This window comes from Eumetopias jubatus, unplaced genomic scaffold (assembly GCF_037043125.1).
Source record: "Eumetopias jubatus isolate StellerSeaLion01/CBP00866 unplaced genomic scaffold, mEumJub1_p1.0 scaffold_3, whole genome shotgun sequence".
NCBI classification, from domain to species: Eukaryota; Metazoa; Chordata; class Mammalia; order Carnivora; family Otariidae; genus Eumetopias; species Eumetopias jubatus.
Window position 1 is genome coordinate 100,335,996 of NW_028274809.1, and position 24,818 is coordinate 100,360,813.

At 39.0% G+C, this 24,818-nt stretch overlaps 1 protein-coding gene across 6 annotated transcripts in view; it reads left to right on the forward strand.

Moving 5' to 3' along the window:
• Positions 1–16,059, forward strand: part of INSIG2 (insulin induced gene 2) — a 58,313-nt gene extending 42,254 nt beyond the window's left edge. For 5 of the 6 annotated variants that reach the window (XM_028101233.2, XM_028101234.2, XM_028101237.2 and 2 more), the window contains one exon: positions 15,509–16,059. In XM_028101233.2, the coding sequence (XP_027957034.1) occupies positions 15,509–15,652 (144 nt within the window). In that variant the 3' untranslated portion in view covers positions 15,653–16,059. Of the gene's footprint in view, positions 1–13,684; positions 13,773–15,508 lie in introns of all 6 variants that reach the window. The other variant, XR_003608815.2, reaches the window with a different exon arrangement.
• Positions 16,060–24,818: the final 8,759 nt, after the last annotated feature.

A 24,818-nucleotide genomic window follows, 5' to 3' on the forward strand; every position in this document is an offset into this window, starting at 1 on the left:
AGTCTCAGCTCTGGTCAGACAGCCCTTTATTCTGACACCAGTTCCAGTGTGTGTGGGGTTTTTTTTCCCCACACAAAGCAATTCTCCAATAATTCAGCTGAATTCTGACTATTTCCTGGAGATAGCAATGGATCCCCCAGGTTAAGGGCACAGTCCTATGAGACTGTCCCCTCCTCCTACTTCAGATGCTAACTGAAAGTTCAAGCTGTGACCTGCGCTTCCTACCCATCGGCTCTAGACCAGAGGTTCCAACAACCTCCTCTTTGGGTTTGATTAATTTGCTAGAACTGCTCACTGAGAGAAACTCAAAGAAACATTTTACTGACTAAAGTTATTATAAGTGATAGGATTCAGGAACAGCCAGATGGAAGAGATGCATAGAGTGAGGTGTGAAGAGAAAGGGGTGTTGAAGTTTCCATGCTCTCCCAGCACCTCCCACAAATTCACCTCCCTGAAAGCTCTCCACACCTGTCCGCTTAGGTTTTTGTGGAGGCTTCGTTACATAAGCATGATTGATTAAAAAATTGGCCACTGGCAACCAACCTCCAGGTGCTCTCCCCCCCACACACAAAGGTCAGTGGGTGGGACTGAAAGTTCCAACCTTCTAACCAGGTTGTTGGTCCTCCTGGCAACCAGCCCCTCATCCTCAAGAGCTTTCCAAAAGTCACCTCAATAGCTTAATTCAGATGTGGTTGGAAGGGCTGGAAGGGGTTTGCTGTGACTCTCAGGCCATCTTTACTGCTTTTATCACTTCGGAAATTCCCAGGGTTTTCGGAGTTGTGTGCCAGAAATGGGGACAAAGACTGAATACCTATTTCTCGTTATAAATCACAATATACATGGGGCTCCTGGGTGGCTCAGTTGCTTAAGCGTCTGACTCTTGGTTTTGGCTCAGGTCATGATCTCAGGGTGGTGAGATCGAGTCCCACATCGGGAGTCGAATTGGGATTCTCTCTCTCCCTCTGCCCCTCCCACCATGTGCGTGCACGCTCTCTCTCTTTTTCTCTCTCTCAAATAAATAAATCGCAATATCCACAGCCCTCTCCATACAGCCACCATCTACCAGGTTCAGCAGACACTTCCACCACTTTGAGGCTGTGCAGGGTTGGCAGGCTACTGCGCCAACCTTGTAGGTTTCTCCGTGTCCCCTGCCTACACAATTATAAATAGTCCTGTGAAGTTCTGCTCAATTGCTCAGGTTGAGCATGTCATCTCTTTCCTGCCAGGACCCTGCCTGGAGCACTGATGTAAAACTGGTGGGTTTTAATTCTGAAAAATATGTATCATGTAGTAATAGTGAAGAAATCAGAAAACATTTATGATGAGGATGAAAAATCCTTGCCCCAAACACTCCTTGCCCCTCCACCCAAGACACAGAGGCAAGAACCTCAAAACCCTTTCTGTTTTTACTTTGAATGATTTCTTCCAATACCTCAAAATAATACGCTAAGGCCACTATTAGGGCTCAGTGGACTCGAGACATCATCGGTGCCTCTTGCAGGGCTGAATGAGAATTTCTGTCACTTACATCACCCCTTCCTATCTCCTTCCAAATTTTGATCGTTATAGTAGTATTTTTAGCTTCCTCTACTGGTTGCCATATAGCTTTAAATAATATATACTTAAATTTCTAATTCTTGTTCTATTGCTTTCAACTGTGTCTCTTAACCTTTCATTTTGCAAAATGAAGGCAATGCCTTTTCAATCCTCTCTTCTTCTCTCCTCCCTTTTCCTCTCCCTGCTTCTGTCCAGCTATGTCTTTCTTTTTTACATCATCATTGTGGATAATATTTACCTTGTGCTTTGTAACAACTAAGTTTTCTATGCTTTGTCTATGAATTTTTTTAAAGATTTTATTTATTAATTTGAGAGAGAGAGCCAGCACGAGTGGGGTGAGGGGTAGAGGGAGAAGCCGACTCCCTGACGCAGGGCTCGATCCCAGGACTCCGGGTTCATGACTTGAGCTGAAGTCAGATACTTTACCAACTGAGTCACCCAGGTGCACATGTCTATGCATGTTTTGAAAAACTAAAAGCCAATCATCATTTACATTATGTCAGTATGGTCTAGGGCAGAACAAAGCAGCATGCATTTTCTCTTTTTCTAAGTTTTTTTCTTTTAATTCCAGTATAGTTTCTTCTTATACAGAGTTATATTAGTTTCAGGTGTATAATATCTGATTCAACACTTCTATACATTACTCAGCACTTACCATGGTAAGTGATTCTTAATCCCCATCCCCTACCTCACCCATCCCCCACCCACCTCCCCTCCGGTGACCAGCAGTTTGTTCTCTATCTTAAGACTCTTTCTTGATCTCTCTCTCTCTCTCTCTCCTTAGCTTATTTGTTTTGTGTCCTGAATTCCACATATAAGTGAGAAACCCTACAGTATTTGTCTTTCTCTGATTGACTTATTTCACTTAGCATTATACTCTCTAGCTCCATCCATGTTGTTGCAAATGGCAAGATTTCATTTTTTATGGCTAAATAATATTCCATTGTGTGTGTATGTGATATATGTGTGTGTGTGTGTGTGTGTGTGTGTGTATCACATCTTATCCATTTATCTATTGATGGACACACTTGGGCTGCTTCTATAATTTGGCTATTATAAATGTTACAATAGACATAGAGGTACATGTATCCCTTTGAATTAGAGTTTTTTTATTTTGGGGTTAAATATCCAGTAGTGCAGTTACTGGATCGTAGGGTAGTTCTATTTTGAATTTCTGAGGAACCTTCATACTGTTCTCCACAGTGGCTGCACCAGTTTGCATTCCCACCAACAGTGCATGAGGGTTCCTTTTTCTCCACAATCCTCGCCAACACCTGTTGTTTCTTGTGTTGTTCATTTTAGCCATTCTGACAGGTGTGAGGTGATATCTCATTGTGGTTTTGATTTGCATTTCCCTGTGATGAGTGATATTGAGCATCTTTTCATGTGTCTGTTGTCCATCTGTATATTTTCTTTGGAGAAATGTCTGTTCACGTCTTCTGCCCATTTTTCACCAGATAATTTGTTTTTCGGATGTCGAGTCATGTAAGTTCTTTATAGATTTTGGATAACTAACCCTTTATTGGATACGTCATTTGCAAATATATTCTCCCATTCGGTAGGTTGCCTTCTATTTTTGTTGATTGTTCCCTTTGCTGTGCAGAAGCTTTTTATTTTGATGTAATCCCAATAGTTTATTTTTGCTTGTATTTCCCTTGCCTCAGGAGACAAATCTAGGAAGAAGTTGCCATGGCCGATGTCAGAGAAATTGCTGCCCATGCTGTCTTCTAGGATTTTTATGGTTTCAGGTCTCACATTTAGATCTTGAACCCACTTTAAGTTTATTTTTTGTATGGTATAAGAAAGGGGTTCAGTTTCATTCTTTTGCATGTAGCTGTCAAGTTTTCCCAACACCATTTGTTGAAGAGATATTTTCCCATTAGCATGCATTTTCTCTTTTCCAGGTCCAATGTCATGGTGCTTTGCCAGTCAAAAGGGAGCATACCTGGCATCAGAGTCAAATGTACTTTTCCTCCCTCTCAAACTTGCTTTACTTTGTGTGGTTTTCTATTTAGACCATGACTATTTTGCACAAATTTTATTTCCTCAAGTTTTGATTCTTTTCCTTATAAAGAGAAAAACGCATATTCTCATATGCCTATGTTTCAAATATCAACCTGCTCCATAGTCATTTAATTAATTTCTTAGAATCCTTTTCACTTTTCCTCTTCAAGGCAATATTCTTGAAACTCAGTGATTTTTTCCAATTGCTTTCAAGACCTGTGGCCCACTTCGTAACCGGGGCTCCTTTTCCCTGGAATCCTGGTTGCTCTACAGTTTTCTATATTCTACAGTTACCCCCTTTCTTGGTTTTGCCCACTCGCCCCTCCCCACTCTCTTTTTTGGGAGCACATCCTTAGGTAAATGCTTTCGAAGAAAATGGATGTGTGAGGCAAAATATTCTGAACATGTGAGGGTCTGAAAGCGATGTTCTTTTTCTTGTTTTTAAGCTGGACATAGAAGTCTAGGTCCAAAATAATTTTACCTTCATATTCTGAAGCCAGTGTCTTCCAGGGTCCTTTACTGCTGATGAGAAGTCTGATCCATTTTGATTGAAATGCCCTTACAATTCCTGATTTGTAGTCCTCCCCACCCCCACTGAGATCTCAGAAACACTTTCCTGGGTTGATTTGGTATTTCATCATGGTGTGTCCAGAATTTAGTCTTCTTTTAATTAATTCTGATCAATATTTGTGTTTCCCTTCAGCTCTTGGAATTATTTTATTGTCTCTTTGATAACTGTCTTCCCTACTTTCTTATTGCTTTCTGAACTTCTCTTAATTGGCTATTAAACCTACCACATTTATCCTTCGTGCCTCCTTCTTATTCTCTTATCATTCTTCCTCTGTCATTTTGCTCAACGTTACAGGAAATTTCCTCAATTACATCTTCTTATCTTTCTATTAAAATTTTTTAGTTTTGGGGGCACCTGGCTGGATCCGTTGGCAAGGCGTGCAACTCTTGATCTCAGGGTTGTGAGTTGGAGCCCCATGTGGGGTGTAAAGATGACTTAAAAATAACATCTTTAAAAAATTATTTTTTAGTTATTATTTTTTAAAATTTGGGGATTTAATTTCCCAGAAATATTCACCATTTTTTCATTTGCATTTAAAGAAAAAAAATCCTGGCTTCCTGGTTTTCCCTTCTGGATATAAAGTCTTTTCAAGTCTCCGGTTTCTTGAATTCTGTATAGTGTGCTTTTCTATTTTTCCCCTCAAGTCTCTTAGTTGTCCATTAATTTTTAAGAATGAATAAATAGAAATGCTGTTTTATGATGTGTTTGTTTATCTTTTCCTTTTAAATGTTTGTTCATATTTAAGTGTCAACTCATTTTTAGGAATGAAGAATAGCAATGCTGTCAGTTTCTGTGTCTGGGGACTTGTCATATCAACTGGCAAGCTTCTCTCTAGGGTACTCCTGAACAAGAAAACCTTACTTTAGGATGTCAATACTCACACCAAACAAAATAATTAATATCTTCAGAGGGAAAAACTTAATTTTTTTTGGCTGGGGTTCAGGCTGAGGTCCTGCCTATAAGATGCACTCCTTTCTCCACTCTCCTCCATTGTCACTCACCTCATGCACTCAGGGCCGCAGATACCTCTGTTCTGGTTTATCTGTTGACGTACTGACATTCTGTCAAATGTGTTTTGTCTTCCTGAAATCTGTCAACAATTTCTTCTTCAGAGATGGCGCTCCTCCTGTTCTCTTCACTATTATTGATTTTATTATTAGAAAATTCCATTCTATCATTTTGAAAGGATCTTGGGAAGGGGGGAGGCAAATTCTTGGCCTCAGTTCACCATCTTGAAATAGAAGCCCCTGAAATATCACTTAGGCAGTCCACGACATGCAGTCAGAGAGTGTCACCTCAAGGCTTTGACTGTGATGCCTTTATGAAAAAAAGAAAACAAAAACAACCCAAAACAGGTATTTTTGTTGAAGAACTCTTCCCAGCCGGAACTTATTTATTCTGAGCTTTTACTTGGCAGTGTTGTGTTGCAGGTGACATAGTAGGTCTTCAGTAAATATCTGTTAAACAAATAAGTGAATGAGTGAACAAATGAATAATTAAACCATTGGCTCAGTTGGTAGAGCATGCGACTCTTGATCTCAGGGCCCTGAGTTTAAGCCCCATAGTGGGCATGGAGCCTACTTTAAGAATAAATAAATAAATAAAATGAACCACCAATTAATAACAGTATAAGGAAGTAGATAATATGTATGTTCAGTCAAAAAACTAAGTGGAATGATTTACACATTTGTGCCTTCTATTTTTCGATACATTATCTTAGAGATATAGATAGTAATGCAAACAGACTGACTTTTTAAATGAATGTCAATAAATGTGTACAATTAAATAATGTTGACCTTTAAGACAAGTGTCCTGAAAGTTACACCTTTATTCTGAGGATACTACTGATGAACATTTTTGGGAGGTTCTGGTTTGACCTTCCCTTTGGATTCTGTGTTCCTTCCATCCATCCTTCCTTCCCTCTTTCCTTCCTTCTTTCCTTCCTTCCTTCCTTTCTTCCTTCCTTTGTTGCCTCAGTGGGGGAAATCTTTAGTCTTTGAGACATATTTTATTTTTTAAAATATAGCTAAATGCTACTTTGAATATATTTTTTAGATCAGAATGAATGATGCATTATTTTTGTGGTCAAAAACATGTGATAAGGCAGATCTCAAATGGGGTTATAACTAGATTATGAATAAAAAACCCCCAAGAGGAGGTCCTTTTGTATTGTTTTGTTTTGTTTTGTTTTTTTGTAAGCAATAGCAGAAGCTTTTTAAGAAGTATATACTTTTCCAAGGCGCCCAATATAAAGAGGGTAACATTCACACCAACGTACAAAATGAAACTCACTGCTTTATAACCACCCACCATGCATTGTCTTCATTGCTATTTATGATAATGATTACCGTGAGGTTGATAATAATGGTAGCTGTCATTAATAAGTGCCTACTGTGCAAAGCCAGAAGCTTCATATGCATGATTCATTCAGTTGGGTTATGACCCCCATTTTTACAGATGAGGAAACTATAACTCAGAAATTTTGTTTAATTCCAAGATACTCAGCTAGGAAATGACAGAGCTTAAGTGCATAATTGGGTCTGTCAAACCCTAGTGCTGAGTTCGTCCACCTCCCAATTTTACTTGGACAAGTATTCTCTTTCCTATATGAGGAATCTAAGCCAGTTGACCAAGGTGACAAGATTAGGTCGTTCGGTTCCAGGGTCCCAGCCTAGTAGTCTGTCCATAGCTCTCTCCTCTTCACCCTTCCTTGACAAAATCCCACTAGGCCAATTGTGAGCTCCTCAGCCAATGTCTGTGTGGCAAGGCACGGCTCTCATGCATGCTCTTGAATGGGGACGCAGAGTGAGTCTTCTGTGTACCTGTGCCCAGCGTCTTGCAGAGAGGTGAGAGGTAAGAAGCACCCTGGTCGTGTTGGTTCAAGAGGTTTGCCTAGTGTCCTGGCAAGTTTTTTTTTTTTTTAAAGATTTTATTTATTTATTTGAGAGAGAGAGAATGAGAGATAGAGAGCACGAGAGGGAAGAGGGTCAGAGGGAGAATCAGACTCCCTGCTGAGCAGGGAGCCCGATGCAGGACTCGATCCTGGGACTCCAGGATCATGACCTGAGCCAAAGGCAGTCGCTTAACCAACTGAGCCACCCAGGCACCCGTTCTGGCAAGTTTTGTTTTGCCTAGTTTTCTGTGTGGTTATGAACCTTGATCCTGTTCTAACCTGAGCTATTGGTTAAGCCTCTGGCTCTAGCTTTTATCTCATTGGCTGCTGAATTAGACCTTTTCTCTTCTTATCAAAGCTCAGCTAGGACAAAGTTTCTTGGGCTGTTTCTCTGGAGGTTTGGGCATCCCTTTGGAGTTGCCAGAAGTTTAGGCAAATGGGATGTGGAGGCAGTCTTCTTACTCCAGATATGCCCAGGTGATCAAAAGTTATGGTTAGACTAGTCTAGTTCCTGAAATGTGGGGCATAGGATGATACCCAAGGGCAAATCTGATCATGAAGGGAGACAAGAAGCCGGAAAAATGATTCCAGAAATTTCTGAACAGTGTGTGTGTGTGGGGGGGTGGGGGTGGGGGGGTGTGCTGATGATTGCCATAATTCAAGAATCTGAGGGCTGAGACTGGCAAGTGAATGCTAACCAAAGGTCCCAGTTGTGTTAAAATTTGTCTTATATCCAGGGGTAACCAGTGCCCTGAATAAGAGGGCTGTGGGACCCAAGAAATCAGAAGTTGGCAGGCCTTGATACTACCTGACATCACTGCAGGGGGTCTGGAGTATCAGCCCTTGAGCATTGGACAACCAAACTGTATTTGGAAATTCTGCTGGTTAGTGAACTGAAGGCTCTTCATACACTGACCCATTCGTTTCCCATTGGTTAAGGGTTAAGGCAATCTTCAGATGGCTGGATGCTTATTCTGAACACCAGGTGTAGTGCTAGCTTAGAAAGGGGTTGAAAACAATTAGCACCGTCAAATTTCTGAGGAAGTCCAAAGTACCCTATTCAGTGCCCAGCTGAGTAAAAGTGTGTTGTGCCTAAGTCTTTTTGAGGTGGGAGAATATAAATCTATATAAATATTAAAATATAGCTATGACTTTCTGGGTGATCAGACAGTGTATAAAAGGACTATGAATTGGTTGCAGATTTGTAGATTTTCCTAATGAACTATGGATCCATTCTCTTTTCCAGGGGATCACATTCCTACTCCGTAACTCAGCAGAAGGTCTCATTTAGGCTGAATTCTTCTATAAAAGGTCTCCTTACTTGAGCTGTGGCTATCTTGACTATGGTCATCATTACCCATTAGGACTGTGGGCCAGATGTTTTTCTTTCACAACATCCAAAAGGCTTCTTTTCTGAGGACTTCGTAAAGTCAAGGGGAAATATTGAGTCAAGAGGAATCAAACCCATACTGTGGAGGAACCCTGGATGGTTTACCAACAATGACCCTGAGACAAGCACTCGCATGCAGTTAACGAGATGCAGATGTAACAGCGGGGTCTGGGGCTGAACTGCCCACTGTGCTTCCCGGGATCCTGTGTAATTCTTGGTTGCCTCTCTTGAATTTTCTTCCTTATTCAGCATGGATCTGGGGCAGTCCACAGGGCTGGTCACCTCCTTCTGTAAAGGTTGATACACTTTCTGCACAGGCTTCTCATCTGGCTGTAATTGCTTGAGATCTGTATTGGGAGTGCATTAGTCCGCCATAATCCAGAACTCTCGCTGTGATTGCTCCCATCAGTCACACACAGTGCTGAGTGAACTCCGTTAACTGCCACTGCCTGCTGCAACTATGCAGAGTAGTCTTCTGGTGCATGGGCCTGCTGCAGCAAGATTTTGTAGAACTCCCTAACTTTGGGCAGGAACAAGTCCTGTGTTGGGCGCCATCTTGAAAATCTCCCATTAGTCAAAAAAAGAAAAAAGAAAAAAAAGTTTTATTCTTTTTTCTGGTGACTTCCTGCATTTCTTTCTTTTTTTTTAAGATTTTATTTATTTATTTGAGAGAGAGAGAGAAATAGCGACAGAAAGCATGAGTGGGGAGGAGAGAGAGAAGCAGGCTCCCCTCTAATTTAAATATTACCTGGGACTCTAACCATTCTGTGATGCCAAATCGTGGCATCACATGGACTATTTGGTCATATTATGCCCATTTGTAAGTGAACTCCTTGGAGGAATTTACTCCCACATTATCATTCAAATGATGGCATTACTGGGTTGTGTAATGCATTCTTTGCTTCTTCCTAGCTTCTAGTGGTTGCTGGAAATCCTTGGAAATTCTTGGCTTATAGCTGAATCACTGTTATTGCTGCCTCGGTCTTCACACGTCTGTTTTTCCTTTGGGTGTCTGTATCTGTGTCTTCACCTGGCTTTCTTCAAGGGCACCAGCCATTGGATGTAAAGCCCACCCTAATCCAGTCTGACCTCATCTTAACTAATCACATCTGCAAAGACCCTATTTCCAAATAAGGTCACATGTTGAAGTTCTGGGTAGACATGAATTGGCGGGTGGGGTACTAGGCAACCCAGTATACTGATGGGTCACTGGATGATGGACCCATTCCCCTTTCAGGCACTCCATGTCTGCTCCCTAACTGGGGCTTTTGTAAGAATAGAGTCCTGCAGAAGTACCTGCAATTCTCCCAATCTGAAATTTGGAGGTGTTGAGAATTTGAGTATAGTAACTGGGTTCTCTCCCTGGTACTGCTATAATTAGGTTACCTTTATTCTTCTCTGAATCATTAACTTTGAAAACTGCTGGTTCAGTCTGTGACAACCAGTGATACATCATCTTTAACCAGTCTGCACCACCATAAAAAAAAAAAAAGCTGCTCCAGGACTAATTTATTGCTCCACGACACAAATGGTGCATCTCAAACAAACTCAGCCAATTTTAAGGATGATTTCTGGGCTGTTTAAAAAGGATTCTTCTGCCAGCTTTTTGAAAAGGTTGCTTTACAGATTACTATTTTCTGTTTCAGGACAAATCTATGAATTTGGCTGATTCATGTTAGCTATAGTGAGGCGATGTATCTCTTGTCCATAAAGCTTGAATACGCGGGTGTCAAAAGTGATTTTTCTGAAGTTAACTTTTCCCATACTTTGAGTTATCAGTTTCTGTCGTGCTGGTGTGCATTTCAGCTGAGGTTTTATTACATTGTGTTGGCAGCACATTATGTTTTTTACACATGGATTTGATTGAGAAATGAAACTGGAATAAGAATGAGGGAGCAGCAGCATCTGCTGCAAGACTCAACTATTGCCATTGTCAATCAGCCTGATTGATTAAATATGGTGGTACACATTTTTATTAAAATGAAATACTTCTCTTGAAAAAGGCCCATTATGCCCATAGATGATATGACTGTCCTGAAGAGTGTGCCCGAGGAAGAGGCCTCTTGGTGGAGTTCAATGACTGTAGATGGTTGGAACAAATAGGAGAGTTCAGATTCACTCTGGGTAATTTTGTGAATTTAAGTTATTTTTTGGTGTAGGGAAGAAGTGAACCAACAGGTTGGGGGACTAAGCCCTATGGAGGGGTTTGGGTTTGACTGGGTCCCCAGACACTGTCTCTTCATATGTTGATGTCCTATGGCCCAACTGGTTGTAAGGCATCCATATGACCCAGAATTTCTTTGAAGTAAAGGCAAACATCCTGGTCCACTAAAGGGCCACTTCCCTCATTTTCCATTCAAACCCATTTTAGCTTATTGCCATTTTATAAATCTCACAAAATGATGTACAGAGATGAGATGAGATGAGAACGGAGACTCTTGAGATTGAGAATGTGTGGATTATTCCATTGGCTTGGATGAGGACCCAGCAAACATCATCACTCTCTGCAAAAGCCTGAAATTTGGAGTAACTTCAAAAAGGAAGTGGTGAGGGATTGGGTTTTAGACCATTAAAACCCCAAAGAGGTGAAACAGGAACTGAGGACCACTCCCTGGAGGGCAAAGCACTGATTTGATTGGGCCTGTTCAGTTGTGATGTGGGTGTTTGAGTGTGCGTATGTGTTGCTGTGGTCACCCAGAAGTCCTTGGCTGGGGCTGGGTACTCCTGGAGTATTGATACTTTCCCTGGCTCAGGCCAGCCTAAATTCCAGGGAACCTGTTTAATCGTGGTCCCCAGCAAAACGTCTACTGTTGGAATCCATTTAAGACAATGATCCAAAAGGCTTTGCATTAGTGTAAAACACAGGGCTTCAGAAGAGAGCTTTTCAGAAAAATAAGTGGGTAATAAGAAAGGAAAAACCTTTGGAGTAATTCCTTTAACACACAGAATGCTTCTGCTGCAGGGCTGGTGTCAAGACTAATCTTACAGGATTGAGATATTTTCAGCTGTATCCAATTTAGGTTTCGGCTTCTTCTCACAGAGGGATTGCTTCTGAAACAATCTTTCTCACTACCCTCCCTACCCTCATCTTCTAAAGCCTGTTTGTAGATTTGGGGATTGCTAACAGATTTTAAGAAAAACAAGAAATCTCTGAAATACCACTCAGCTAAAAGCCAAAAACAGGAACACTTGGGAACTTGACTTGTCTTTTCTTTTCCTCTTTCCTTTTCTTCCTTTCTTCCTTTCTTCCTTCCTTTCTTCCTTCCTTCCTTCCTTCCTTCCTTCCTTCCTTCCTTCCTTCCTTCCTTCCTTCCTTCCTTCCTTCCTTCCTTCCTTTCTTTCTTTCTTTCTTTCTTTCTTTCTTTTCTTTCTTTCCTTCTTTCTTTCTTTCTTTCTTTCTTTCTTTTTTTCTTTTTTTTCTTCCTTCCTTCCCTTTTCTTCCTTTCTTTCCTTCTGTTCTTTCTTTTTCTTTCTTTTCTTTCTTTCTTTCTTCTTTCTTTCTTCCTTTTTCTTTCTTTCCTTCTTTTTTCTTTTTCTTTCTTTCTTCCTTCCTTTCTTTCTTTCTTTCTTTCTTTCTTTCTTTCTTTCTTTCTTTCTTTTCTTTCTTTCTTTCCTTTCTTTCTTTTCTTTTTTCTTTCTTATTTTGTCAAGAGGTGACCTCCAACTCTGTCAACTTTCTCTCTGGACCCAGCCATGAAGGATGAAAACCCCACAGAGATTTGCAGTTTTAAACTTGGAACTTCCTGTAGGATCCCTAGACCTTCTTTTAGAGTATGACCTCTGTTTATCTGGTTCTTTCTTGGCATCTTGGGTCTTATCAATGCAAATCCACAAACAGAGGCTACCAGATATATGCTGGGATAAGAATATCCAGTAAATTGTCTGGAAGCACACAGGTATCCTGGTTGTTTGGCTAGGAGTCTGAGGTTTTGCCATTATTACTGGAGGTCAGGAACATGGAGGATATCAGTACCAGATAGGCAGCACACACAGTAAGGGTCAGGCAGATATGTGGGCAAAAGCCAACCAAAGTTCAGAAGTCCGGGAAGCCACATCAGTGAGGTCAACATGACATCAATCCAAACCACTGTGTTGTAAACTGATTTAGAGACAAAATGCCTGCTGATTAAGAAAATGGGTGTCAGTCTTACTATGCCTTAATCTTTCTATATATCATTTTCCTCATCTGTAAAGCAGACTTCTTACGGAGTGATTGGAGAGATACAATGAAATAATGTTAAATCTCTTGTCTGACACACAGAAAATGCTTAACATGTAGGATTTCCGCTTTCCCATTTCTAATGTGCAGCCCTCAAAGGCAGAGCAGACATGAGTTTGAGAGGTGGTGAGCCCCCAGAGCAGATACAAAAGTGACCAGGTTGGCAGTGGAACATGGGAAGAAAGAAATGGTCCATTTGGACCCAGCCCTGAGTGGGTCAATGTTCTTATAGTAAAAAATTGGGTGGACTTGTACTAGCTGATTTTTTCCCCTCCTCAACTGCTGACAGTTTTGAAGAAGTTTTAGCTGCCCTAGTTTTATTGCCATACTTATAGAAAAGTGCATAATCATAAGCAGACAACTCAATGAATTTTAACAACTTGAGCACACTCATGGAACCATAGCCAAATCAAGATCAGAACAATGTTAGTACCCTGAAAGCCCCCTTCCTGCACCCTTCTAGCCACTGTTCCTACTCTACTATACCTTTTGGCAGATGACACACAGAAAATGCTTAAGCCATTATTCTGACTTCTAATACCAGTGATCAGTTTTATCTGTTTTTGACTGTATATAAATAAAATCACACATACTACATGCTCTTTCATGTCTCACTTCTTTTGCTTAGCGTTTGTTTGTGAGATCCATTCATACCCTGGCTTGCAAGGTTCACTCATTCCAAATACATGTCTATAGTGTTCCATAGTATGCATATATCACTAGATTCATCCTATTGTTGGTGGGCATTAGGATGTTTCCAATTTAGAGATAATATGAATAGTGCTTCTCTGAATATTCTTGGACATGTCTTTTGGTCGACCCGTGCACTCCTTTCTCTTGAGTATATCCCTAAAAATGGAATTACTGGGTCAGCTACAGTAGATGCTATCAGCTTTCCAAAGTGGCTGTACCAGTTTACTCTCCCCAGTATAATATATGCAAATTCTGGCTTCTCCACATCTTCCCCATTACTTGGTATACTCTCTGTCCTTTTGACCGTTCTGATGGGTCTAGTGTATTGTGCCATGGGTATAAATTTTCATTTTCCAGTTGACAGATGAAGTTGGGCACCTTTTCTGATTGGAAATCTGTGGCTCAAAGAAGCTAGAAGTTCTCTTCAGAGACCTACAACTATCAGGTGATTATAAATGGCAGGTCTCCTGATACTCTACGTCAACACTCTCTTTAGACTGAGGTGTGGACTTAGGCCATCATGATCAGAATGGGGGTGGTCAGTGCCTCCTCACACTCTGCATTGCCTCTCTACATCTTGAGTAGTATGGAATCATTCTGGGCCCTACACTTTAAGAAGGATGAGGATGAACGAGGGTATGTTTAGAGGGAAGTGACCAGGTCAGCAGTCGAACGAGCAAGGGGAACAGTCAGGTGAATGGGGATTGTTCAGCCTGTAAGGAGAGGACAAAGGGGGAAACAAAAAATTGTCATTTAATTGATGGAGGGCTATCTTCTGGAAGAGGGGGCAGGCTTTTGCTGTGGGACCCATGAGGCAAAGCTAAACACTATAGGAATGAAGACTGAAGATGTCAGGATGGCAAAGTTCAGCCCATCATTATCTAGTTCTTTCTTCTGGCTCAGCCTGGTGATGGCCTAAACAGTAAGGCCAGTGCAGTCCCCACACATGTTACAAATGTTCTCACCTAATTTGCATAAATTAGCTAGAACCTCTAAACAGGGGACACCTAAGAATACAACTGGCACCTACTTCATAACGTCATTCTTCCTAACAAATATTTATGGACCCTTCCAAGCTGTAAGGCCCAGATCTGAGTTCTTCAAAAACGATGAATATGGTTATAACTGGAGGTCTTGCATATTCACTGCTGGATTCTTGAAAAATTGGTATTTGTAAAACAAAGCCAGTTGGGGCCAGAATAGGTAAACAGTCAAACAAGGAAGACAATTTAAGACCATTTTTTATATTTAGTGGGCTCAGGGTGAGTGAGAGATACTGATGGCCAGGAGTGGGGCCAAGTTTGTATGAGGCCAGTGGGGTCTGAGAGGTCTTGAAGGATACAGGAAATAATTTGATGGCTAAACAAGGGCTATTGGAAAGAAACAGGTGAGAAAGCCCGGCAAAGGAGGTAGGAGGAGTCAAGTGCAAAAGCAAAGAAGATGAGATCCTTAAGAAAGTGTGAATGGGGGGTTAGAGTGAGAGGGTCAAGGAACAAAGGGTGGGAATTATGTCAAAGGTTCTGCAAATTCATATACATATCAAATATTATCTGTAGTTTATGCATAACATCACACACACAAATGTTTATGCTGAGTTTGAAATATGCACAGATGGTTATACTGATTTAAATATCTTTTTTAAAAAGATACTGAATTCATAGTTGGTTTTATGATACATTTTTTTTCAATCAGCAGATTCTAAAAGTTAGTTTCTCACATGTTTGAGTAAAGGGGATTTTTTTTTCATTCAACAGGTTCTTACACTTGTAGCCATTGATAACTATTAGTCTTGAATATGACTATTGGTGTCGATTTACAAAAAACAGGAAATACAAAGAATTAAGTAGGAGAAAGATAGGTGAAGTCTGAAAGGGAATTTGGGTTACACTCTTATCACTCTCAGGCCTGAAAGGAATGCAGGAGCTCATATTATACATTCCCCTATTTCTGGCCAGGGTCAGACCTCCTTCACCTTCAATAGATGACAGTCTATTTTGTTCTTTATCATTATCTGGATTTGTTTCCCCCGGTTTTTGTTTTTGTTTTTTTTGCGTGGAAACCACTTCAGTAGGTACGATGGGAAATACAAAGGAAAATAAAATATATTCCTTGCTATCTGGAAAGAGAAATACAAACTTCCTTGGATCCTTCATTTTGAAATCATGTCACTCTCTCTTCCAGGACTTCTTTACTGAATCCAAGTTTGACCTTCGAAGGACTGTCATGGAGTGTTCTCAGGATCCACATTTTCTTTCCTATGGTATCACAAAAAGATGCTTGATGCATAAAAAACAAAAAGACCAAGAGGCTAGGTGCTCTCAATAAGCCATTTCATTACTGTCGAAAGTACTATTCCAACAGCATTGGAGAAAATGTAGTAAGGACACTGATGGATCCTTGCTGGAGTCATGACGATGAGAAAGACATTCTCTCTCTCAGTCCCTCTGCACCTGTAGTGTGCATGTACGCGCGCACACACACACACACACACACACACACACACACCTTGCAAACTATGCACTTGTAAAACAAGCTAATCAGTGCTGGAACAGGCAAGCAATCAAATAAATAAACAAAAGACATTTTAAAGAATGCCCCCGTTTTCTCACTGACAGGACACACATTAACTTAGCAACAGCTGCTCTGGTGGGAAGACATTTTTCTTTGGGTTGTCAACAAGTTTGATCCCCACCCCCAACAGCATTATCCTAGCATAGATCTAGAAAAATTCCATTGTGATATCACTATTTTAGCAGTTAACTAAATAACTGGTGTAATGCAGGAAGCATTCTCTATCCCTTTCCCAGTGGAAGGATGGGGTTATTTCACTTTTCCAAAAGGCCATGAACTCTGCACAGAGAACACTACCATCCCACAAAATAGCATACCTAGAAAGAAATTTCCCAAAGGTAATAACCTTTGAGTTGAGCTTTAAATAATGAAATCTACCACACCTTCCACCCTGGCCAGTGCATATATTGTGCTTATATAAGTAGCTTAATACATGGTTATTAACTGATTGAATTAATACACCCCAAAAAAGCATACACATATATATTTAGCATAAAGATAATGCCAGGCATATAATGAAAATGAAAGGGAAAGCATGAAGGTTATTCAAGGTTGGTAACAGGATTAGAAATGCTTCATACTGATTAAGCCAAGGAAGGTGAGGAGTTAAATTAGCCAAAGAGGATCAAAAGGCCAGATGTGTTGGGCTGAATCCAAAAGCTATTCCATGGGATTGAAGAGGGAGAGAGAGGACTGTTGTTTGGAAACAATGAGGACTAAAGAGCTCTATGATATTTAAAATCATTTATTCAAGTACTTACAAGATGCAACAAAAAACTAAGATTGCCCCAATACACAAGGAACTCACCGTCTGCTGGAAAAGATAAATGTAAAAGCACACAGACTAGAAGATGGTGAGGTAAGTGATAAAACAGAGTAGACGTAGTATTTTATATGCTTATGCAGAATGGCCATTAACCCCATCTGTCCTTAGGTAAGAAAGGGCTTCTGCTAGAGGTTAGCCAGGCAGAGGATGTGAAACAATGTTCCTGACAGAGGAAATTACATGCACAGGAGAGCCTAATAAGTTAGGGCAGTGGTTCCTAAGTATGACCACATATTAGAGCCACCTGGAGGACTTAAACACAATAGTTACCAGTTTCCACTTCTGACTATGACTGAATAGCCTGCATGAGAATATATTTCCCAACAAAGCTTATATAATGCTCTATAAAATAAAAAAGCAGCTAACTCCTTGAAGCCATTGGAGAATAATCAAAGCAGCCAGGCTTTGTGGGGCCAGAATCCCAGAGAAAAGTCAGGCTCAATATTTTCTGGTGCTTTTATTCTTAACATGTTTGTTGATTTATAAGTAGAATGGTACTGAGACTGAGCAGAAAGCACCAAATCAGCTAGTCTCATGGGACTAGCAAGACAAAAATTGGAGCTCAGGGCTACTAAGGCAGCAGGGACTTGGAAGATCAAGAGCCTGGAGAAAAGAGAATCTCAGGGAGGTGAGCCCAGTATTCTGTCTTGCTTTTATCTTGAGGCATTTGCCAATATTTCTAAGTTGTGTGGGGTAGCATAGAGAGATTATAAAGCAACACAGAACTTTCTGCAGGCTCACAGTGCTGGGTGGACAATTACTGGAGTTCGGGACACAACAAACAAGAGGGCCTTATAAATAATGAGGCTTTCAATTAAGACCTATAAAGACTATACCCTGACACTAAATGCACTCCAAAAATGAATCAGCCCTTATGAAAACCAAAAATCAAGTCTTGAATGATCTTGGTTATTACTCAGACAAGGTGATTTTTTCTACTTTAACTACCAGTCAGAAGAAAATTAAAACCCCTATGTAGGAAGAGAACATAACTTAAATCCTCTATAATTTATTATACATAAGGTCCAGCTTTCAATTAAATAGCACTTGACATGCCAGGTGGAAAAACAAGAAAAAGAAACAGAATAGAAACAGACCCATAGTAATTCCAGATATTAAAATTATTTGGCACTGTCTTTAATTGTGATTAATATGTGCAAAAAGTAGATGACAAGATAGAAAATTTCACAACTGGAATCTGTCAATAAGAATGAAAAGGAATTTCTTGAATGAAAGCTGTAATAACTGAAATAAATAACTCAATAGACTTAACAGAACAATAGACATATCAAGAGAAATTATTAGAAAATTTAAGTGTAGGTTAGAAAATATCAGTTAGGTTAGAAAAATCACAAAGAGGAAAAAAGCTGAAAAACACACAATAAAGGGCATAAGAGACATCTGGGACATGGTGAAAAGTTCCAGTCATCTGTAAGTATAAATGCAGAAAGAGAAAAGAGAGACAGAATTGGGGCAGAAGCAATCTCAGAAGAGATACTCTGAGAATTTTCCAGAATTAATGAAAATCATCCAGTTACAAATTCAGTAAACACAATGAAGGCCAAATAGAGTAAATACAAATAAAGCCCTACCCAGGAACATCATAGTCAACCTGCTCAAAATCAAAGACAAAGAGAAAACCTTAAAAGATGCCATTTAAAAAAAGACATCTTATCCTTAAGGGAACAGCAAGCACTAAGACTTATAGTTGACTTTTCAACAGAAATGCTGGAAGCAAACAAAACAAACAGCAAAGGAGTTGCAGATTTATCATGCTGAAAGAAAATATTCCCCATTCTGAAATTCTATACCCAGCAAAAATATCCTGTAAAAAATCAAAATAAAATGAAGCCTTTTTATACAGCCAAGTTGAGAGAATTTGCTACCAACTGACACACTAATAGTAATATTGAAAGGAGTTCTTTAAGAAAATAATAAATGATCTCAGGTGGAAGTGCCGAAATGCAAGAAGAAATGAAGAACAGTACAAATGTAAATGTATAAATTAGATGGATATTTATTGTGTATAACAACAACTACAAAATCATGTCTTTGGGATTTAAAAATGGATAGAATTAAAATGTATGAAAATTATAGCTTAGAAGTAGAAATGTGAGTAAGTGGAGTGAAAGAATTCTAAGGTTGTTGAATTTTCTAGGAAATACTAAAAGTGTCAATCTATAGCAGACTGTAATAAATCAAGATATACATTTCTCAAAGTGTGAATCCTGAACTGGCTGCAACAGCATCACCTGCAAACTTGTTAGAAATGTAATTTCTGGTTCCTCCCAGGCCTGCTGAAGCAGAAAATCTGAGATGAAGCCTAGAAAACTGCATTTTGGAAAGACTTCCAGATGTCTCTGGTGCATGAGAAAGTTTGAGAATCACTGCCTTAGAAGAACTACTGCCAGAATAATAAAAGAATTTATAATTAACAAGCTAATACTAATATGGGGGAGAATGGAATAATAGAAATATTTGGTTAGTCCAAAAGGAGACAATAATGGAAAAACAAAGGATGAGTGAGGGAAAAGAACAACTAGGAAAGAAATCTCAGGAAACAAACTGAGGGTTGCTGGAGTGTTGGTGGGTGGGAGGGATGGGGTGGCTGGGTGATAGACATTGGAGAGGGTATGTGCTATGGTGAGCGCTGTGAATTATGAAGACTATTGAATCACAGACCTCTACCTCTGAAACAAATAATACATTATATGTTAAAAAAAAAAAGAAGATAGCAGGAAGGGAAAAATGAAGGGGGGGAATCGAAGGGGGAGACAAACCATGAGAGACTATGGACTCTGAGAAACAAACTGAGAGTTCTAGAGTGGGGGGGGGAATGGGTTAGCCTGGTGATGGGTATTAAAGAGGGCACGTACTGCATGGAGCACTGGGTGTTATACACAAACAATGAATCATGGAACACTACATCAAAAACTAACGATGTAATGTATGGTGATTAACATAACATAATAAAAAAAAGAAAAGAAAAGAAATAATAAGGTGGAAGATTTTAAAATCAAAATATCAGTAATTATTTTAAATATAAGTACATTAACTACTCAAAAGATGAAGATTGTCAAGTAAATGCAAAATTCAACTAAAGGCTACCCATAAAAGAGACATCTTAAATACAGATACAGAGAGATTGAAAATAAAATGATGGAAAATATATACAAGGAGACATTAACCAAAGTAACAGATGTAGTAGTTATATTCATACCAACAATGCAGACTTAAAGAGAAGCAGCAATTCTAGAGATTAATAGGGACATTTCAAAATGTTAAAAGGATCAACCTACAAGGAAGATATAGCAATTATAAATTTTAAATAGCCTCAAAGTAAAGCAAAAAAAATGACAGAATTAAAGAAAAAATAGCAAAGTCTACTAACAAAATAGATTTTAACAGAGCCATTTCAATAATGGATAAAGTAAATAGATAAAATATTAGCAGAATTACAGAAAATTTGAAAAATACAACAAAAATACAACAAACCTCCTAATTGACATCCATAGATCATTGAACCCTGTAACTGCAGAATATATTTTCTTTTCAAATTTTGATGAAATAATTACCAGACTAGACTATCAACTGAGCAATAAAACAAGTTTCAACACATTTCAGAGGACTGATATTAAATACAGAATAGATTCTCTGACCATAGTGAAGTTTGATTAAATGTAAATTAAATCCACAACTCAACGAAGAAATAAAAAATAGCAAATATTTTGAAGGGAATGATGATAAATTGTATCAGCACTTGTGGGAGACAGCTAATGCTGTGCTCCAAGAGAAATATCTATCCTTAAAATGTATGTATTAAAGAATAAGAAAGAATTAAAATCCATTAAGAAGTTAGACAAGGAATGGCAAATTAAACCCAAAATAGTAGAAAGAAGACAATAATAAAAATATGAAATTAATGAAACAAAATGAGCATATTATAGAAAAAAAATCATTAATGCTGGAAGCTTTTTCTTTGAATTGACTGAAAGAATTGATAAAGTTTCAGGAGGAACGATCATGAAGAAAAAGCGAGAGAACACAGTACCCATATGAAGATGGCATCAGTATGAAGAAATGAAGAAGAAATCTCTACAGATCCTAGAGATATTAAGAAGTAATATGATATCATGAAGATATTGTGGTAGTAAATTTGAGAATGTAAGTGGGTAAGTTTCTTGAAAAACACAACTTGCCAATTTTGTGCAAAAAACCAAAAACCAAAAACAGGAATTTTATTCTCCCATGTGTTCTAATGGATATGTATTAACCACAGTCAATGACTGTGTCAAATAACCTTAATACCTGGATTACCTATTGGTCTGCTTCTGTTGTCTCTTTCTCTTGTCTTTCCTCCTGACAAATAAAAACCTTTCCACAGAGAAAACACCAAGCCCAGCTAGCTATATCAGTGAATTCTCCCAACCATTTAAAGACAAGATAAGATGGATTATTCACAAACTCTTCCAGAGATTAGAGAAAAAAAAGAACAATTTTCAGCTTGTTTTCTGAAGCCAACCTAACCCTGTACCAAAACTTGACAAGTGCAGAACAAGAAAGGAAAATTATAGGCCAATTTTTCTCGTTAACATAGACTCAAAAGACCTAAAGAAAATCAAGTCCAGTCATATACAATGAAGAGAATATCATGACCAAGTGAGGCTTATGTCAGGAATGCAAGGTTAGCTTAACATTAGAGAATCAATCATTATAATTCACCACATTAACAAGATAAATATATCATGTGATCATCTTAAGAGATGTGGGAAAAGTACTTCATAAAAATTGAAACTTTGTTCATTATTTTTAAAATTCTCAACCAAGGAATATTAACAGGGACCTTAATATGTTAAAGGTATCTATTTAAGGCTGAAATTTTGAAAGCTTTTTTCCTGATACTAGAAATGAAACACGTGTGCTCACTATTAAAATTTAGACACATGATGATCATGTTTTTAAAATATCCAAGGGCGCCTGGGTGGCTCAGTTGGTTAAGCGACTGCCTTCGGCTCAGGTCATGATCCTGGAGTCCCGGGATCGAGTCCCACATCGGGCTCCTTGCTCAGCAGGGAGTCTGCTTTTCCCTCTGACCCTCTTCCCTCTGTGCTCTCTATCTCTCATTCTCTCTCTCTCAAATAAATAAAATCTTAAAAAAAACATTTAAAATATCCAAATGAATATATAGATAAATAATTAGAAGTCAGAACTCAATTCAGTGAAGACATTGGATACAAGGTCAATATAAAAATTGTGTTTGTATATACTATCCACAAATAATTCAAAAATAAAGTTTTAAAAATACACTTCATAAGAGATTAAAATTGCCCAATATTCAAGACTATGTCTACAGGAACAACAAGACTTGCACAGTTAAATTACAAAACATTTTGAGGGAAATTAAAGAAGACCCAATAAATAGAAGGATACACAATGTGGATCAGAAGACTTAATTTTGTAGAAATTGTCCACTTTTCCAAAATTGATCTATAGAGTAAATGCGATTCCATTCAAAACCCCAAGGATTTTTTAAAATGACATGGTGATTCTCAAGGCTATATAGCATGCTATGATGGCAAGAAGACCTAAGACAGCCTGGAAGAAAAACAAAGCTAGAGAACTTACCCTATATAAAGACTTATTATAAAGTTATAGTAGATAAGTTAGGTGAAATGGCTACAAAGATAGACAAACAGACCAGTAAAACAGAATAAAGAATTCAGAAACAGACCTACACATATATAGTTGCTTGACCTCTGTGAGAAAAGCACCACTTCAAGGCAGTAAAGAGGATAGTCTTTGTCAGTAATTGGTTCTAGGTTGGGGTGCCTGGGTGGCTCAGTCGTTAAGTGTCTGCCTTTGGCTCGGGTCATGATCCCAGGGTCCTGGGATCGAGCCCCGCATCGGGCTCCCTGCTCTGCGGGAAGCCTGCTTCTCCCTCTCCCACTCCCCCTATTTGTGTTCCCTCTCTCGCTGTGTCTCTCTCTGTCAAATAAATAAATAAAATCTTAAAAAAAAAAACCCAGTTGGTTCTAGGTTAATTGGATGTCCATTTGGAGAAAAATAATTCCTACCTTACATTGTATGCAAATTTTTTTCATGTGTACTACAAATTCAAATATGAAAGGTAAACAATAAATATTCTAGAAAATAGTATAAGAGAATATCTTTATCCCCTTAGGTGGCAAATATCTTTTTTAAATCAGATACAAAATCATGCCAAAAACCTGATGAACTAGACTTCATGAAAATCATTAAAATTAACAACACAGCTCATTTGATTCAGCAAACCACAACCTTTAAAAACAAGGATATCAGAAAACTTGGGGATGGTATCTGTTTCTGAAAAAGGAACAGTTTGGCAGGCTGATGAATAAGAGCTAAGTTGTCCAGTGACAGCAACAGCAAGATGTCGGATGATTTTTCAGACTTCTTTATGGTATTTTAAAGATGCAATAAAAGCTGCACTGGTTTGGGGCTAAAAAAAAAGAACTAAGCGACACCAAAGAGATTGAACAGAGAAGCCACAGCATGAGAGAAGATATTTGCAATATTTATGTCAAAGAATTTTTGCACAGAGAACAGAAATCTACAAATCAACATATAAAAACAGACTACTACATCATGAAAGAGGGAATGGTCCAAGGGGCCAATAAATATACGGAAAAGTCCTCAAGTTCATTAATTACCAAGGAACTTATAACCACAGTGTGATGCAACTATACAGCCATCAGAATGGTTACAATGTAAAAGAAACTCAAAATATCAATTTTGGAGAATGTGGAGCAAAAAGAGCCTTCACATACTGTTGGTGGGAGTGTTAATTAGTACAGCACTTTGGAAAACAACTTGACATTATCTACTAAAAGTGAACAAATGTGTATCCTTTGATTCAATAATTTTATTCCTAAGTATAGATGTGTAAACATGTGAGCACCAAAAGAGATGCCAAGAAAGTTAGTAGCAATATTAATCATCCATAATCTCTCTAAGTGGAACAACCCAAATGCCAGTGAACAGTAAAATGGATAAAGAAATAATAATATACCCACACAACAGAGTCTTATATAGCAATGGGAGGGAACAACTTTCTGTTATCACAAAAACATGGATGAATCTCACAAATCATTGAGCAAAAGAAGTCAGATATCAAAGAATACATGTTACATGATTCCATTTATATGTAGTTCAAAACCAGGCAAAATTTAATCTATATAACAGAAGGAACAACAGCAGTTACCTGGAGAATTGGGTGGGTAATGACTTGGACGAGGCACAAAAGATTTCTGGGCTGTTAGTAATAGTCTAAGTCCTGATATGATGGTAGCACAGATGTATTCATTTTGAGGTTGGTAGACTTGAGCTTGAATCTGACTCACTGGGGGTATAAGCCCAACACACTGCTTAAACTCTGCAAAGTCTCAGTTTTCTTCATTTGTAAAGTTCAGATAAATAAGACCTTATAAGGATTAATGAAATGGCAAGGGAAAAGCTACGCGCTGAACGAGATGCTCCCCAGATAGTGGTTCCTTTCACTTCACTTTTAAAGTATTTTTTTTAAAGATTTATTTATTATTTATTTTTGAGAGAGTGAGAATGAGAGAGAGAGAAAGAGTACATGAGAGTGGGGAGGGTCAGAGGGAGAAGCAGGCCCCTCGCCGAGCAGGGAGCCCAATGCGGGACTCGATCCCAGGACTCCAGGATCATGACCTGAGCCGAAGGCAGTTGCTTAACCAACTGAGCCACCCAGGTGCCCCCTTTCACTTCACTTTGTATGCACCGTCTGATCTCATTAGACAAGATGCCCTCCAGGATCCCTGTGCTCCCTTACCCCTCCCACCCACATACATCAGTGAGGCATCGTTTAAGAAAGGATTTATCCTATAGTGGGCTGGCGGTTACGATATTTAACTGGACTGGGGACCACACCTATAACCTTGACCTCATTGGGCTGGGCTGCAGGCTGTATGTACAGCACGTATGCCTCAAGTGTTAGGAAACTTCTCTAGTTCCAGCTGTCTTCACGGGGCCAGCATGGCCCATTGGATTCAGATAGATGCCTGTCATTTTTCTTCATTCGGTCTCTTGGAGTAA